We start from the raw sequence: 16,862 nt of genomic DNA on the forward strand, positions 1-16,862 counted from the left end.
TTGATGTGCAAAGTGGACAAGTCTTTTATTAACGCACTCTGTGTCCATCAACAAGGCCTAGCAGAAAGAAAGAGAGCCATATGGGCCGTCTGTCCACGCCGCAGCAGCTCTGCACTTATTCCATCGTTTCCCTCCAGGATCAAATTACGGATACGGGGTGGGGGAGAAATCCATAATCCACAAAAACACTCTGTCCGTCACTCCGCGACTCAGACGCTTTAGCCTTGTACTCTAACTCAATAAATAGCTTTTAAGTATGGAAAAGGTATTTTCTCCTGCTGATGAAGAAGGACACTCAGTCAGCTCTTCAAGCCCATCAACGCACCGTCTGATCCCACTTCATCAGCGCCGCTTCCTACTCTGCGCTTGTTGCGGTCCCGTGTTTTTGACCCCCCCCCCCAATCACATTAATGCACGCTGCTTCCGATGTTTGCACTCAACATATGCTATTAGGGAACTTGCTCGCTGGAACACGGGAACTGTGCACATGCTTTCAGCACGTGGGACACGTTACTGGACATAACGAGACAGAGTGAGCCGAGGCTCGGCGACAGGAGTTGGGTTTCAGCCGTGGTCCATGTTCATCGATCAGACTCTTACCGGTGCCCTGACACTGACCCTGCAGGCAGCAGGGAAACACTGTTGTTTTTGACTTGAAGTGTATAAGGAAAACATGCAGCATTATTAGCAATGTAGTTTAAGACTGTCTGCCTCTGCCTCTTGGCTTCCATGCTGCTGTTTGTTCGATTTGAACGACAGAGACATAATAAAAAATAAGGCAACATTTGGCATTTTTGAAAATGATTGTGTGTGTGCATGTGCATGCGTGTGCTGTGCGTGTCAATTACTTGACATGGAATAATAAATACATTTTGTGCTCTATGGACGGAGATGCTGAGATGCAAAGGTTTGAGATTTGTGGAGATTAACCTAAAATGTTAATCTCCTCATATCTTCTCTTATCTTGGCTTTCCCATTGGAAAGCAGACTCTAAGCCTTAGTAACGGTGGCTTTTGTTGACGAGGATCCAAAAGGATAAAGAAGTGTATTGAAAATGTTTGATTTGTGTCAAAGACGTTGCAAGACATTGTCTTGAATTTGTCCAAAGAATGGAAAAGAGCTTTAACGCAGTGTGTCACCCCTGTCCTTCAGGTCCTACTTGGACATGCTGAAGGTCATTATGTTCAGCTACCTCTTCTGGTTCGTCCTCACCATCATCTTCATCACGGGCACAACAAGGATAAGCGTCTTCTGTATGGGCTACCTGGTGGCGTGCTTCTACTTCCTGCTCTTTGGTGGCGAGCTGCTGCTGAAGCCAATCAAAAAGATCCTGCACTACTGGGACTTCCTGATCGCATACAACATTTTCGTAATCACCATGAAGAACATTTTGTCGGTGAGCCTCAAACAGGTGCTGACTTGATAGACAAATCCAAGCCACATACTGTCCGTGCAGGGCAGTATTTTGTCCTGCATAGATACGTACAGTACCCACTGAACAGCAACGTGCACTTTCTTATAATATATATAAGTTGGTTAAATATTTCAAGTATGATGAGTAAATTATCCTTCCAAGTATATAATAAACAGCCTGTTGTCCTTAGATCCTGGCCTGCGGCTACATCAACCCCCTGATGGTGAACCATTGCTGGTTGATCCAGTTGCTCAGTCTGGCCTGCACCATCAAGGACTACAACATTGACACCAAGCCAAAGTGTGAGTGATGCCAAGGCCTCGTTTTGTTTTTTGCATGTTAGATAAACTTTGTTTTGGACAGTGTCTGTGTGAAGAAAAAAGGGACTTACCTACGAATTAGATGCAGCATTAATAAAAAAAAAATACTTTTACCAACTGTTAACCAATACCTGGCCCAGCTTCTTGTATATTATTGCAGCAGTTTATTGCAATAACATGATCAAATCAGTTAAAAGACGTAATAAGTAAGTCAGTCTGTTGGACTTCCCTGTGTGTGTTTTCACAGCTGACGAACAGTGTGATCTTCCCAGCAACGAGGCTGGTATCATCTGGGACAGCATCTGCTTTGCCTTCCTGCTGCTGCAGAGACGAGTCTTCATGAGCTACTACTTCCTCCACGTGGTGGCTGACATCAGAGCGTCACAGATCCTCGCATCCAGGTGCAGAATTCAAGTGTTTTCTGCGACGCGATGTGTCGGGAAGTGAAGGGCCGAATGTCAAGTGCTTGATTCATCAAACAGTGTTGTGGTTCTCTGGTTCTCCCTCTGATGTCATTTATCTGCGTCTCAGGGGGGCGGAGCTTTTCCAGGCTACCATTGTGAAGGCAGTGAGAGCCAGACTGGAGGAGGAGCGTAAATCTGTGGAGCAGCTGAAAAGACAGTGAGACTTGTTTTGATTGTTGACGGACCTCTGTTATGCTTGTGCTCGTGCGCAGTGTTGTTGGGATTAGTCCATAAAAATGATCAAACTATCGATTATTGATTACTCCTTTAAAAGGTAATCTAATTACTTCTTTAACTACTTTGTTTCATAAGTAATCAATTACTAATTACTTTTGTTTAAAAAGGTTAAAGTAACAGTTGAGAACATCTTGTTTCCAGCACATAATGTACAACGGACCACAATGTTGTTTCATTTAGACGAGATGAACTCAAAATAATGTTTGTATTTCCAGCTATCAAACGCTTTCGCTGTATTTTCTTTTGCCGCTGCCATGCTTGTTTTGGTGCGTCGTCGCATACCAATCACGTTGCATGCATGGCTGCATCACTGTTTTCGGTTGTTTTCGGTTGACATTGTGTGGATAATGAGACATTTTTAGCTTGCAAAATATCTATATATCTCTATAGAAAATGAATGGAATTGTTACTTGATAAAGTAATTATGATATAATTATCATTTTTGCCAGAGTAATCCCGTTACATTACGCTGTTACTTAAAAAGGTAGTTTAATTACAATAGTGGATTACTTGGCAATAGATTACTCGCCAACACTGCTCGTGTGTGAATTAGTGCTACCTCTAATTCACATACTGCGTTTACTCACTTAATCAACTGCAATTGTGTGTTTTTACTCAGAAAATATTGTTGTCTGTCTACACAGCAATTATTTATTATTTCAGTTTGTTGTTTTGCCATGTTTCCCGACTACAGGCCAAAACTAAAACAAAGCCAAGTCTTTGAGTTGAAATGTGTTTAACACTCTTTTGCTGAGGAAAACCTGAAAGAAAAATATTTTATTCCTAAAGGATTCATGTCAAACAAATATAACAGTCATATAATGCAGGTATATGGCTTTTGAAAAAAAAAAAAAGTCAAGTTAAGTGTTGACTCAAAGTTAACAAAAGCTGATGGCGTCATAATAAGCTCACTCAGTTGCTACGATAATATCACTTCTCTTACTCATAAGCAGACTGTACAGTATGACTTTAGACATATTTTGCATTTGCATTCCAAAAGTGATTATGACTGACATGCCATGTTGACACAGCGTTTCTCTCTCTCTTTTTTAACCCATCAGGATGGATCGAATTAAGGTGAGGCAAGAAAAGTTCAAGAGGGGCAAGGAGAAGATGATGAGCACAGCGCAGGAGTCTGGAGAAGGACAGACCCTCATCCAGCCGGAGGAGGACGATGATGATGAGGGTATGAGGAAGGCTGCCAGGGGCCACGCTGTGACTTTTCGCTGCAGTAAAAGATGCTGTTCTGCTTTATTCAACGCCAGTGCAGCTTAGTGAAGACAAGGTTAACCTTGTTATTTACCATATGCTGTATGCTGGTGTGATTTTTCATTGGTGTCTGATCAAAAAGAGCAGCTTTACCTGGTAGGACATTTGCTTTGACAAAAAAAGAAAATCCTTATGAGACTTTATTTTGTTTTATTTGATTTTATTTTACATTGCTGTATTTGTGGAATTTTAGGAGCGCAACGAACCAAAGCCAAGACCAAAAAAAAGCAGTGGTGGAGGCCGTGGGTTGACCATGCTTCCAGTAGGTTGACGCCCCAACCCTCTTTTTGTCTCTTCCTCCACTATGATTGGCCCTTGTGTCCTTGACCAGAACGATGAGGATTCCCATACTGTCCCCCTGACTCCGAAGGCCCCATCGCGCTGTAGCGTTACCCTGTCCAGCCGTTAGTCCCTTTCTGTCTCTATTTAAGGACCCGTCGCTCCCATCCAACTGTTAAACTGTGTAGAAAAGCAACGGCATAATTGTCCGTCAGTGTTATTATGGAGCGGGGCATTTCTCCTGAAATAGACACATTGAGATGATGAGAAAAGGACAAACGGCTGCAGGTTTTCTTTGGTTTGGCCGGAGGAGTCGGCAGTCGGGAATCGCTCTGTAGAACTAGATCGCCCTGCAAAGACATGACAGTCCACTCACCTTTATCCCCAGTGCCGGAATAAAGGATGAAGATTTTGGTCATTCTTTGCTTGTGGACATGGCGACCAAACAGGTTTTAGCCAACAGAGACCAACTGCAAGTGAAAAAAAGGGTCAAGAGTCCCAGCACTTTATTTGTCATGAATTCAGACCTCCTCCGTCCGCACGCTGGCAGCCTGTTTGGTTCGACGTCATGCCGAATTCCAACCCCTACAAGCCACTTTTTCAAATTTCTCCTCCTTCTTGCCTCTTTGTGATTTGGTGTTTGCTCATCTTTACGCCCCGCCCCCACACTACCCCAGCATCCTCCCTCCACCCTCCGCCCACGCAGAGCTCTGTTCAAGGACATAAGTCAGCCTGGTCTATTCCATTGCTTCTCACATGTTACTGGCGCAGACAGGAGTCGCTGCCTCTGTCAAATACTGTGCTCACAGGCAGCGGCGCTTCATTGAGTTTTGTGCAAATAATCCATCATACTAATATTCTCGATACGCCGTCTCTGTGTCCTCTTTTCATTTGTAATGCTTGCAGTAGTCTCTGAAAGACTTGCTGTCATTCTTTAGGAAGTCAGTTGATTTGTTTTTGAAGTAGTTAGATTTGAAGGTAAGTGCATTGATTTTCTTCATCTTTTCAGCGATTAAGGAAACTCTGAAATGTCAAGCCTTTCCTTGAATTCATTAAGTAGCTTTGGTGTACTGTTAGGCCGCTGTGTGTTTTTGTATTCATGCCTCAGCCCCCGTTTGGCAGAATGTAACAGTGCTTTGCTTCTCTGCTCCCTCAGTGGTGAGAAGTGGAGACTATTATTTATTTGAAACAGACAGCGAGGAGGAAGAAGAGGAGGAAGAGAAGAAAGAGGATGATTTACAGAAGAAGTCGGCGTTCCAGGTGACTGCAGGCTTCCAGATGCCTCACTGAGAGCTCATGATGTTATGTCATTGGTTACAATGTTTATAAAAAATGTTTTTGTTGTATTTCTCTTTCAATGGAGTAGGAGAAAAAATATGTAAATTTAAAAAACGTGCCTTGATATTTTCACATTCATTTACTTCACATCTTATAGGGAATATATTAAACTTTATTTTTCTCTCGCTGTGTTTATTTTACTGTAGCACCAATGCATCAAATGAACTTACTTGTATTCAAGTATATGGTGTTCGATGTGTTACAGTACTGAGAGTCGTAGTAGAAGTAACTTGAAGTAATGCTGTGAATGTTTTTGGTCAAAAAAATAATGAAATTTCAGTCAGGCCACTCATTGAATTGATTGAAATGACTATTTGGAGGGCTTCTGAAATGACACTTCTCTGATCTTGACTTAAAATATGGACATTTTTCTTTAAATTTTACCATTAATTGTAACTTCTGATATATGACAGAAGAGTACACGATTTCTTTTTAATTCAGGCTATGGAAGACACTGTATTGTATTATGTGTATAGAGACTTATGGTGTGTTTAGAGTAGATTTTACTGTGCAATCATTCTTTGTTATATATTTTCAGGTTTATAAATCAAAATAACATTTCAAGCTATATCTTCTAACTGCACTTAATTAACTGTCAATTAACAAAGTAAAAGTCTCTCTACTAACGTCTCACTCTATTGTGCTTCTAGCGAGCTATTGGGAAGTTCATCTCTGCTGTTCTGGCTTTGCCCAAGTCTATCATTAAGCTGCCTAAAACTATACTCCAGTATGTAATAAAGGCTGGAAAGGTATTCACTGCAATAACAAACACTGCCCGTTTTCTGTGTGAACGCTCAGCACCTGTATTCTCACTTCATGTTTGGTCTTCGGCTTCAGCAGAAATAGGCAAATATTAAAATCATGTTATCTATATTATGCACACATCCATGTTTGGCATACAGTATATCGCGATGAACATCAAACATGAACTGGAATGAAAACTCTTTGACCTTTGCATGTAGTCGTCAGTGATTTTGCATGAACTAGTGATTCACTTGAAAATACTGTTTGTGCTTCCTTTTGTCATTGTGCTTATTGTGGAACGCAAGTCATTTAGTTTTGGTGTTTCATGTCGAACTTTTTAGACAAAAAGGGACTTGTTTATACATTTGGAGGTATAGTGCTAATTTAAATGTAATGTCAAGGTCATACTTAAAATTTGAAATGTATATTTTAATCAGCCGACTTGTAAAGCTAAGTGCACAGGTGCTCTAACTGCAATGCTAAGATGTGCAAACCACCACATGTATACCTTGCTCCTCCTCTACAGTTCCTGTACCATGCGTGGATCACTGACCCCAAAGGGGTCCTGAGGGCTCGAGGTAAAGACAAACGCAAGTTTTGGAAAAAATACACCAAAGGAATGAGGCATAGAAAGAGCAAAAAAGCAGGTAAGACATTTCTAGAGGGGACAGAAATAAACTAAACTAACATTAGTTCAAATTTGTTTTAATCATAGTGTGTTTTTCTTTGCCACATGTTTAGCAGGTCATGTGACAATAGAGGTGGACGAGCTCTCAGACAGCCAAGAAAAGGAAGCGAGCAAGAAGTCGGGCGGTCCAGGTCAGTTTCTACTTTTGGGGTTTTAGTTATTCATTCTGAAAGGAGACAGAAGTTTTGTTAGCAGTTGAATAATCCTCAATTTATGAGCCTGTTTCTTCATTTGAACTGCGCAAATGGTCATATTTTTCTATCTCTCCCCTCAGACAATATTATTAAGCGAGTGTTCAACATCATAAAGTTCACCTGGGAGCTTTTTGAGACCACAGTGGACAGCTTCACCAAGTGGATGAACAACGTGTGCAGGGAGTACATCGACATCTCCACTGTGCTGCGTATAGAGCGCTGCATGCTGACCCGAGAGGTCAAAAAGGTTGGACACACCTCCCTCAGGATTCCTGACCGCATTCAAACTTGTTTGAAATTGGAATTGGTGTCGGAATAGCAGACATTTCAAATGATGAACTCCTCGGCACGCCACCAGGGTAACGTACCATCCAGAGAAAGCATCCACGTCTACTACCAGAAGGCCATGAGGCTCAACATGTCCAGGCAGGCCAGTATGGAACAGCTGAGCGAGGACGACTCAGCCTCGGGCTCCACGCGGGTCCGCAGACGCAAAAGAGGCTACCGCATGGAGAGCCAGGATTCCACGGCCTCCCGAGACAGCATGTCCAGGTAAAGTGAGAAAACCAATTGAGTTATAGGACAGAAAAAGCTGCAAACAGTTCAATATTGGCCCATTTATATTCAAATTATATCATCTCATAGTTGTCATCAGTTGGAGTCACATCATCATAGTTCACCTTGTCAAGTTTTGCATCTTTTTCTTTTGATCAACCCGCTAATTTCCCAGTTAAGGTCCAATATCATGTTCCTTTAAATGAACCAGTGTTTTGTCTCTTTCCAGCCAGCCTGTCGCCTGTTCTCTCATCGGAAATGATAGATGACAAATCCTGTACATCTTTAGTTTGCGCCACTTTTCAGAAAGTGTATGAAAAAACGCTGCTCTTCTGGATGTCACAAAAGGCAGCAATACCTCTCCTGTCTTAGTTGATCTCTTGTTTATCCTGCCCTCTAACTTGAGGGCTAAATATGCTGTAGAACTGCAGAGGTTTTTTGTTTTTTTTGGAAAACCAATCACGCAAGGAGTCCAGAAAAGTCCAGATAAATAAAAATCTGAAAATAAGTATAATATTGGACCTTGAGGCAAACATCAATCCACCCACTTTTCTCTCATCACATCATCGCTTGTGTCTGTCACTCTCAATGACCTCTCAGCGCCGTCACCGATGCAACCATGCTGTTGTCCCGCCAGTCCACCCTGGAAGACCTGGACGGCATGCCAGAGTGCATTCCCAAAACCAGCGAGCGCGCCAGGCCGAAACTGCGCAAGATGTACGGCCTGGACATGTCCAACTCATCGGTGGACAGCGGCAGCAGCATCGCGTCCAGGTCGCCTGCACACTGTGTCACTCATCTCCGTCATTCATTTTCAGACATTTTCAGTTGAATCATGGCAACAAAAAAAAGAAAAAGTACAACCCCAAACTCCTGGTTCATGTATGATAAAGTTCTTGTGAGTTGTTCATTGCAGTTGATTGCAGTGCATTCGGTAACCATTGAATCTTTCTTCTCGCCTTCAAAATCAAAGTACAATACAATTATTAAGCATTGCATAATCACATTGTTACACCTACTGCTGACAGAAAAGGAAACGGTTTAGAGGGTCGATTTGGATTTTGTTGACTATGCTGATGCGGCTCTTGCTGTTTCTGCCCTCTTCAGTGAAGCGACGCAGTGCATCACCCTCTACTCCAGACAGGGCACCACAGAAACCATAGAAGAAGTGGAGGACGAGCACGATCAGGGGGAAGGTGAAGACAAGGTGCAGGCGCTTCAGGAGTCTCAACAGTTGGATGAGAATCAGGGGGCAGAGTGCAGCCCGTGGAGTGACGGAGAACCCAGGGAGGAGGAAGAGGTGGTGGAGGAGGAGGAAACAGAGGATGAAGTCCAAAAGGGTTCGGAGGGACAGAAAGACGGAGATGAAGCGACGGACCAGGAGAGAAGAGACAGAGACGAGGCTCCCTGGGAGTCCTTCGACCCGGATGAAGGCTCCTCCCTCCCGCTGGAGGAGGCGGAGTCGGCGCTCTCCTGCCAAGACAAGGACTTGATCAGCGACAGCGAGGACGGCGAGCAGCGGCAGGACTTCCTGCAGTCCCAGGCCGAAGGAGGGCTGCAGCTCTGCACCTTGGACACGGACGCGTCCAAGACGTCAGACGCCGACGTGCCTCCCAGCTACAGCAAAGCAGTCAGCTTTGACCGTCTGGAGGTCAGCGACGACGAGAGCGACATGGACAGGAAGAGACGTATGGTCATGACCTCTGACAGCCGCTCAGACAGCAGGTCAGACATCATGTTGCCTTCAATGACCACTGAGCTGACCGCCAGCGAACTGCTGCTGAACAAGTAAGTCGAAATATCGCTTATATTGGTCAACCCAGCTCTGTTAAAAACCCTGAGTGGAGGAAAGCATGGGTCCCATATTTTCTTCCATAAAATGAAATTTTTACCTTGACACATTTTCTCTGCTTGTGGCCCTCCTGTATTTTTTCTTAATTTTTTTTACTTGTTCGAGTGTTTTCCCCCACTTCTTGTAACCTGTGGTCTGTTAAGAGGCCTGTGAGAGTTTGGGTCAATAGTTTTCTCGCAGCCACGTTTTGCAACAATCACCTTCCTCAATATTTTTGATCATCTTTTTGAAAAAAAAAAAAAAAAAAAGATGAAGCCGTCTAGCAGATGAAACCACATCTGTGTCTCTGTCCAGGATGTTTTACGACGACGAGCTGGAGCGGTCCGACCGATTCTACCAGCAGCAGCCTCTGATCCTGCAGCTGTGCTACGCCCTCTACAACATGCTGGTTGCACACTCCGAGATGGTTTGCTTCCTGGTCATCATCATCAACCACATGGTGTCGGCCTCCTGCGCCACCCTGGTGCTGCCCATCACCATCTTCCTGTGGGCCATGCTGTCAGTGCCGCGGCCCAGCAAGCGCTACTGGATGACTGCCATCATTTACACCGAGGTGCTAACACACAGGAGAACATAAAGTTTCTCATTTGCTGTCCAGTCAACAAAACGTTAAAGGTGTTTGTACATGGCAATGCTAAGATAAAAAATGACATATTTTTGGTGTGGAAACGATCTATTTTAAATGTATCTGTTCCACACTGAAACAACAATTTTTGCCTGATTTTGTTGTGTCTGTCTATCACCGAAATACACGACAACGCAGAAGATTCTCAGAGTAATTCTCAACTGATAAACTTGGTAATAGGTGAAAATCTGTAAGTCCTTCCCAGAAATTCATCAACCTTTCCTTTGGTTTTCCTTCAGGTCACCATCGTCATCAAGTACTTCTTCCAGTTTGGCTTCTTTCCCTTCAACCAGCACAAGATAGACAGGAATAAACCCTACCACCCTCCCAACATCATCGGCGTGGAGAAGAAGGACGGCTATGTCCACTACGACCTGGTCCAGCTGCTGGCTCTCTTTTTCCACAGATCTATTCTCAAGGTAAATCCTCAGAAATTCACTGGATATTTAAACTGCTTGGATTTTTTTTCAGCACTAGCCTTGGAAGGTGATTGATTTGACTTTTGACTTTGACTTTGGTGTTTACTTTTTTTTCTGCTACACTTTTCAAACTGATTTTTAAAACTCCATGCATTGATTAAATGAATCACCCTGGGTCACTACAGCGTCCATGGTGAGGATCAGAAGTCATCGTGAGGCCAGACTTTATTTTAGGCCAGTTTTGAAAAACACGGACTACATTCTGCCTTGAACCTTTACAATTAACTGTAACAATGCGCACTTTAACAATTACAAATTTGGGAAATGTTCACAACACAAATGTTTCACACCATGTCTGTGTTCCAAACAGGTTTCCAAACACTGTCTGACTAAGGGTGCCTTTATGTGTTTTACTCCTTCTTCAGCTTCTTCTTGGATTCAGTCTCTTGAGATTTAAAGAGAAAAAAAACACCCTAACCCTTGACACCAAGAACACATTCCTTTCTGAAGGAGAAACAAGAAGTTGATTTTAGGTCCAGAGACATACAAAAAAACAAACATTTGTCTGTGCATTGTGTGTCAGCTATTACTTGGATATATTTCTCCATTTGCCTTTTTTCCCCACATTCCCTCATTAATCTACATCAAAATTCTCCATCTCCAGTGCCACGGTTTGTGGGACGAGGACGACCCCAAAGAAAAGAAGGAGCCACCGCCAGTGCATCAGAGTGAGTCCGAGGACGAGGGGAAAAGCCGGGATGAGAGCGATAAGGAGTCTGTGCCCACCTCCTCTGTGACCGGCGAGCGGAGAGGCTCCATCCAGACCTTGAGGTCCATAAACTTTGGGACGTCCATCGATTCAGGTCACGTCCAGGTTCACTACCCACAGCAGCAGACCTACCAGCGCCGCAGGAGCTCCAGCGGCAGCTCGCACATTTCCCACAGATCTCTCCACTCTTCAGCACGCTCCAAGAGAGGTGAAGGTCCCCTTTTCCATTTGTGTAGCCATGATCATCCAAACTTTTAGCAAGTGACTGATCCCCAATGGTCCTAGTCGGCTGTTTACCTCAAATTTAGAATTCACATGTTGATGTGTGATATAGAAAACTCTTATTTACCTTTGGCGTGCAAATATATTGATAACATTAGTAACCAAATACTTCCATGCGGAAGCCTTGTGTGAAGAATTTCTTTTTTTATTCTCCTTTGACACTGAGTAGAAGAAGACAGTTGGTGGGACAGTGTTAACCCTAAATCTATGGACCGTAAGATTTTATGCCATCCATCTGATAGAGATGCCATCTGTATCACTCACCACTGCAGGTGTTGTTAGAGTTCTGGTGTGGACAGCCCTGAACTTAAGTAGCCCATTAGAAATGGACTGCACTGCACTGCACTGCACTGCACTGCACTGTTTGGTGATGGGAAGCCCCACCAGACAGAGAATATACCTACATAATTTAAGTATATCAACCAGAATAAAGTATATAATCTGAACTCTGCACTTTTGCACACAACACTGTTGTTTTCTTACAGGAACAATAACAATAAAAAATGTATTCCTCATGTCAATCCTGTGTGTCAAAAATAAAAGGAAAAATGTAAAAATACGACTGTGTGTTTAAGGGCAATGTCAAAATTGTATTTGTACCTTCATGAGTTGTTTATCTAGTAAACCAAAATTCTAATGCGGAAAATGTGTTTTCTTTCTCCGCTCAGCAAGACGACTGAGGGGTTTTTCACTGTTTGTCTGTGAACAGTCATTTCGGGTGGCCAAAGCCCGGACGGTGGATATTCGTCCGCGTGCTTGGGAAGCTCTTGTTGCGCTTCATTTACAACTGGAAATGTTAATTGTCTCCGCAGGAAGCACCGCCTCCAAAAGCAGCAGCCACAAGGACGGCAGCGAGGCCAGTGTCCATCACAAGAGCCGCAAACAGATGATCATGGAAAAGCTGAGGGAGCAGCTCTTCAGGGCAAAAGCTTTTCTGTTGAAACGGTACGCCAGGGAGGCTGTAATTAGAAAAAAAGGGTGAAATTAATTATTGCATTGATTGTGTGTGTGTGTGTGTGTGTGTGTGTGTGTGTGTGTGTGTGTGTGCGTGTGTGTGTGTGTGAGAGAGAGAGAGAGTGAGAAAGTATTCTTGACCGATCATGAAAGATGCAGGGTGGAAAATCACATCGATGACTCAGTGGCTTAAAGCTTTCAGAGCACTAAAATTAGACCTTTAATTACAGCCATCTGGGACTGTCACTGTAATATTCATAAGCACTAGTTCTAAATATATGAACATTGGGAGGAGCAGTTACTGAAACATAAACATCCCAAAAAGTGAGTGATTTGATCTGGTATATTTTCTCCGATCAGTACAACTTCATCTGACACCTAACAAACACCTCTGTAATGTTACGATAAGTAATCATCTTTGAAATTGGAATTTGTTGTGTTTTTCTGTGGCAGTGGGCTGATCAAGACTGGCAACTAAATTCATGAGATATGAACAAACAATAAACAATGAAAAATCTGAATTTGTAGAATAGGGTTTATAAAACCCAAAGCACATGATACAAAAAAATTCTAAATAAACGGCAGTATCTTCAAACTCTAGCATCAGAAAAATGATTAAACCCAACATATGTCGTGAACCATAGCAACAGCCATGCTACATTTTCTAAAAAAAAAAAAAAAAGCAGATTACAGATTGCAATAAGATTATTTGAGCTCAGGAATCAAGCTGATTGAATGAGCCTTTCAATCTAATATCTGTGTTTCTTGAAATGATCATGTTGTTTGTAGGTTCATGGAGATCTACCTTCCCATGAGGCAGTTCTTCCATAATTTGATCCACCCAGAGTACAGCGCAGTCACAGACGTCTACGTGCTCATGTTTCTTGCTGACACCGTTGACTTTATCATCATCGTGTTTGGATACGCGGCCTTTGGGGTGCGTTTGGTTCCACGGTCATGGTTTTCTCCCTGAGATCTCCCCGCGCCCACTTCAACTCTGGTGCCTGCTTCCCCTTCAGAAACACTCAGCTGGGGACATCACTTCGTCTCTGTCAGAGGATCAGGTCCCAGGGCCGTTCCTAGTCATGGTGCTGATCCAGTTTGGGAGCATGGTGGTGGACCGCGCCCTCTACCTCAGGAAGTCCGTCATGGGAAAGGTCATCTTTCAGGTCATCCTTCTCTTTGGAATCCACTTCTGGATGTTCTTCATCCTGCCTGGAATCACAGGAAAGTAAGAACACAAATCAAGTTGACCTAAATGTGATGAGATGCCAGCATGTCTGAACCTCTATGATTATGTCATTATGATATCAGTTGTCAATCGTCAAGGTCCTACAGACAGTGCTTTCAGTCAGTCTTGGATGACCTCACAATGCCAACAGTGTCGTCCCTCGATCTGTAGCTACATGACTTATCTGATTAGAAAAATCAAATCTGACTGACCTATTAAAATAATAAAATGTTTATCTAATTATTCTCAGATCAACCACCATCTGTTGCCTTCTAAAGGGCATCTGAGGAACACGGAGTGTTTTCAATTATTCACCCTGCCCCTCTCCTCTCGCCCCTCGCAGGCGTTTCAGCGAGAACCTGGTTGCTCAGATGTGGTATTTTGTCAAGTGCATCTACTTTGGACTCTCGGCCTATCAGATCCGCTGTGGCTACCCCACCCGCGTTTTGGGAAACTTCCTCACCAAGAGCTACAATTACGTCAACCTCTTCCTGTTTCAAGGGTGAGTCACACGAGCACTGGACAGGCTTGACAGCCGCCTGCTGCTGCTGCTGCTGCTGCTGCTGCTGCTGCTGCTGCTGCTGCTGGGGCTGCTGCTGGGGCTTCGAACAAGCAGAAAGAATTAGTTCTGAAAGAAGGCAACCTGATACTGTTACTGCTGTCATATTTTTTGATCCTTTGATCATTTGATAAGTTAATGGGAAAATAAAAATCTTAAGTCAGGTTGTGTTAGATTCATTTTAAATGTCTAATGCCATCATTAAAGATTGTTTGCTTTCTGTGTTGCATGCCAGTGATGTTGTGCCCAGCCATCATCAACATCACCACAGATCATTATTTCTTGAACAGCAAAACCTATTCAGATTTGTGTGTATATTGTGATCTGCCTCAACCAACAATCAAACCTCTGTTTTTGTCCAAATGTCCCAAAATAGTACAACAACATTTTTAGTTAAGTAGTTTGTTTTTTATTCATAGTTTGTGATTTTTCAAATTAAAATTGTACAATATCACCAGCACCAACAAAACAGACAGTTTTACATACAGAACGCAGAAGGAAGCTTGCAGAGAAAATAATATTTACATAGTATTATGACCTGTTTTCCATGTGTGAATAGTACATTTAATATCACAGACCAGCTGTTGTCGGTGTTTAAAATTTTGTTGCTCCCGTCAGCTGGGCTGAATGTTTGTATGTTGTCCACAGTTTTCGCCTGGTGCCCTTCCTCACGGAGCTGCGGGCTGTGATGGACTGGGTCTGGACGGACACCTCGCTGTCTCTGTCCAGCTGGATCTGTGTGGAGGACATCTACGCTCACATCTTCATCCTCAAATGCTGGAGAGAGTCCGAGAAGGTATTTTGAGAAACGCCGTCAGCGTCACTCTTGTGGGAGTTTATACTCAAAGTGTTTTTTTCTGACTGGCCTCTCACTTTCTGTTTTCACATCACCCTGTCTTGCGTCTGTGTGATCCATATTCCCGGAAGTGCGTTTGAATGGACAGTACATATCAAGCAAATGCCCTAAAATTTCTTTATGCTACCTGCTTGTTCATTTCGACGTCACCAAAGAGTGAAGGTGAACGTGACGTGACACGTTCTGATGTGATTTATGCGCAGAGGTACCCGCAGCCTCGAGGCCAGAAGAAGAAGAAAGTGGTGAAGTATGGGATGGGAGGCATGATCGTGGTGCTGCTCATCTGCATCGTGTGGTTCCCGCTGCTCTTCATGTCTCTCGTCAAGTCTGTGGCTGGAGTCGTGAACCGCCCGCTGGATGTTTCCTTCGAGATCACGCTGGCTGGCTTTCAGGTGCGTCTGCCGCGTTTTTTATCAACACACCTGTGCAGAATCAAGTCCTCCAGTAGGACCACAGACATGTGAAGAGATGAGATAAGAATAAGCAAACGGACAATGTTGCATAAAAGGTGGATATTTCTTATTTTGGGATGCTCTGTTTAGCACTTTACAACTTTGATCGCTGTTGGAGAAAAAACAATCAACAAAATATTCCTTCAAAGTCAAGTCATGTGACTATGTTTTCTGCTCATGAGTCATATTCATCATCTGATCATCTGTTAGTATGATCCCGAAAGGCTCTATGCATTTAAGCTACATGTTGATTTTCTTTGTGATAACCTGAGGTATTTTCTGGGAGCGAGAAATAAAGCAGGTCGCATATATTCTGATCATGTTTTATGTATTTTGTGAATGTATTCCAGCTTTGATTGTTCTTCAGCAATCACAGTCAAGAGACATATTGTTTGACCTTAAACTGTATTTATAGCCAAATCTGAAGGGCTAATCAGAATCATAATATGTAGTTGTTAGTAATAGATGCTGTCATGACCAAAAAATAATTTATATCCTCCTTCACAGCCCATCTTCACCATGAGCGCTCAGCAGAATCAACTGCGGGACGTGACACCAGCTGAATTTTTAGTATTCTTGGACAAATACGACAAAGACGCTGTGAGTCGGAACGAGGCAAAAGTTGTTGCAATCCGTTGTTTCTTTAGAAAGGAGTGACTGTGTGACGGCTTACTTTGGGGGTTTTAACATTTTAAATCCACAAGAAAGAACTGCAGAAAATCATTTAATTTTCTTTTTTTTTTTTTTTATTGTAAAGCATTGAGCGAGATAGATGGTTGACATCAGGGTAGAAACACAGCGTATTTCTTCTTCTTTTTTTTTTTTTTTCTGTATGCATTACTGTGCTATGTGTGCCATAGTGACCAGTAGATTTGTGTGTTGGCGTCTGTGTTAGGACGCCCTGCAGTGGCTGGAGGGCTACACGGCTGAGGACTTGTGCATTGCACGGCTGAAGGGCAGCTCCAACTCCCTGTGGACAATCAGCCCCCCCAGCAGATCCAGCCTGATAGGGATGTTACGCTCGGATGATGAATTCTCTATTACTGTCTCCTGGTCCATGCAAAGGTGACCAAATGACTCCATACTCTTTTGTTATTGTTGTCACTATTATATAAGTATTGTACACTGTGTTAGGAATGATTTGGATTATTAAAGATTTGTAATAAATTAATAACATGATGTAATACACACACCGGTCACTTTATTAGGTACTTTGTTCAGTTGCTTGTAAACACGAGTAGCCAGTCGTGATACTTGATGATATATTGATCCTAAAAGTATCTGAATTTGTCCTTTTAAAATGTAATTTTCCTTTTTCTTTATGTAAGAAGTATAAATAATTAATGAATAAATAAATAAAT

At 42.9% G+C, this 16,862-nt stretch overlaps 1 protein-coding gene across 2 annotated transcripts in view; it reads left to right on the top strand.

Annotated features, from left to right (window-relative positions):
* Positions 1-16,862, top strand: part of piezo2b (piezo-type mechanosensitive ion channel component 2b) — a 62,374-nt gene that overhangs the window by 40,129 nt on the left and 5,383 nt on the right. Inside the window, exons 28-51 of one of the 2 annotated variants that reach the window (XM_076021741.1) lie at positions 1,153-1,396; positions 1,605-1,716; positions 1,982-2,135; positions 2,266-2,355; positions 3,497-3,621; positions 3,898-3,966; positions 5,140-5,243; positions 6,592-6,712; positions 6,807-6,884; positions 7,028-7,194; positions 7,306-7,499; positions 8,103-8,276; positions 8,610-9,290; positions 9,649-9,907; positions 10,219-10,398; positions 11,063-11,375; positions 12,262-12,394; positions 13,193-13,340; positions 13,423-13,634; positions 13,978-14,136; positions 14,842-14,989; positions 15,253-15,441; positions 16,009-16,101; positions 16,397-16,566. In XM_076021741.1, the coding sequence (XP_075877856.1) occupies positions 1,153-1,396; positions 1,605-1,716; positions 1,982-2,135; positions 2,266-2,355; positions 3,497-3,621; positions 3,898-3,966; positions 5,140-5,243; positions 6,592-6,712; positions 6,807-6,884; positions 7,028-7,194; positions 7,306-7,499; positions 8,103-8,276; positions 8,610-9,290; positions 9,649-9,907; positions 10,219-10,398; positions 11,063-11,375; positions 12,262-12,394; positions 13,193-13,340; positions 13,423-13,634; positions 13,978-14,136; positions 14,842-14,989; positions 15,253-15,441; positions 16,009-16,101; positions 16,397-16,566 (4,317 nt within the window). Of the gene's footprint in view, positions 1-1,152; positions 1,397-1,604; positions 1,717-1,981; positions 2,136-2,265; positions 2,356-3,496; positions 3,622-3,897; positions 3,967-5,139; positions 5,244-6,591; positions 6,713-6,806; positions 6,885-7,027; positions 7,195-7,305; positions 7,500-8,102; positions 8,277-8,609; positions 9,291-9,648; positions 9,908-10,218; positions 10,399-11,062; positions 11,382-12,261; positions 12,395-13,192; positions 13,341-13,422; positions 13,635-13,977; positions 14,137-14,841; positions 14,990-15,252; positions 15,442-16,008; positions 16,102-16,396; positions 16,567-16,862 lie in introns of both variants that reach the window. The other variant, XM_076021743.1, reaches the window with a different exon arrangement.

Source organism: Nelusetta ayraudi, unplaced genomic scaffold (assembly GCF_046127955.1).
Source record: "Nelusetta ayraudi isolate G7.1 ecotype Tasmania unplaced genomic scaffold, CSIRO-AGI_Nayr_v1 ptg000011l, whole genome shotgun sequence".
Taxonomy (NCBI): Eukaryota; Metazoa; Chordata; class Actinopteri; order Tetraodontiformes; family Monacanthidae; genus Nelusetta; species Nelusetta ayraudi.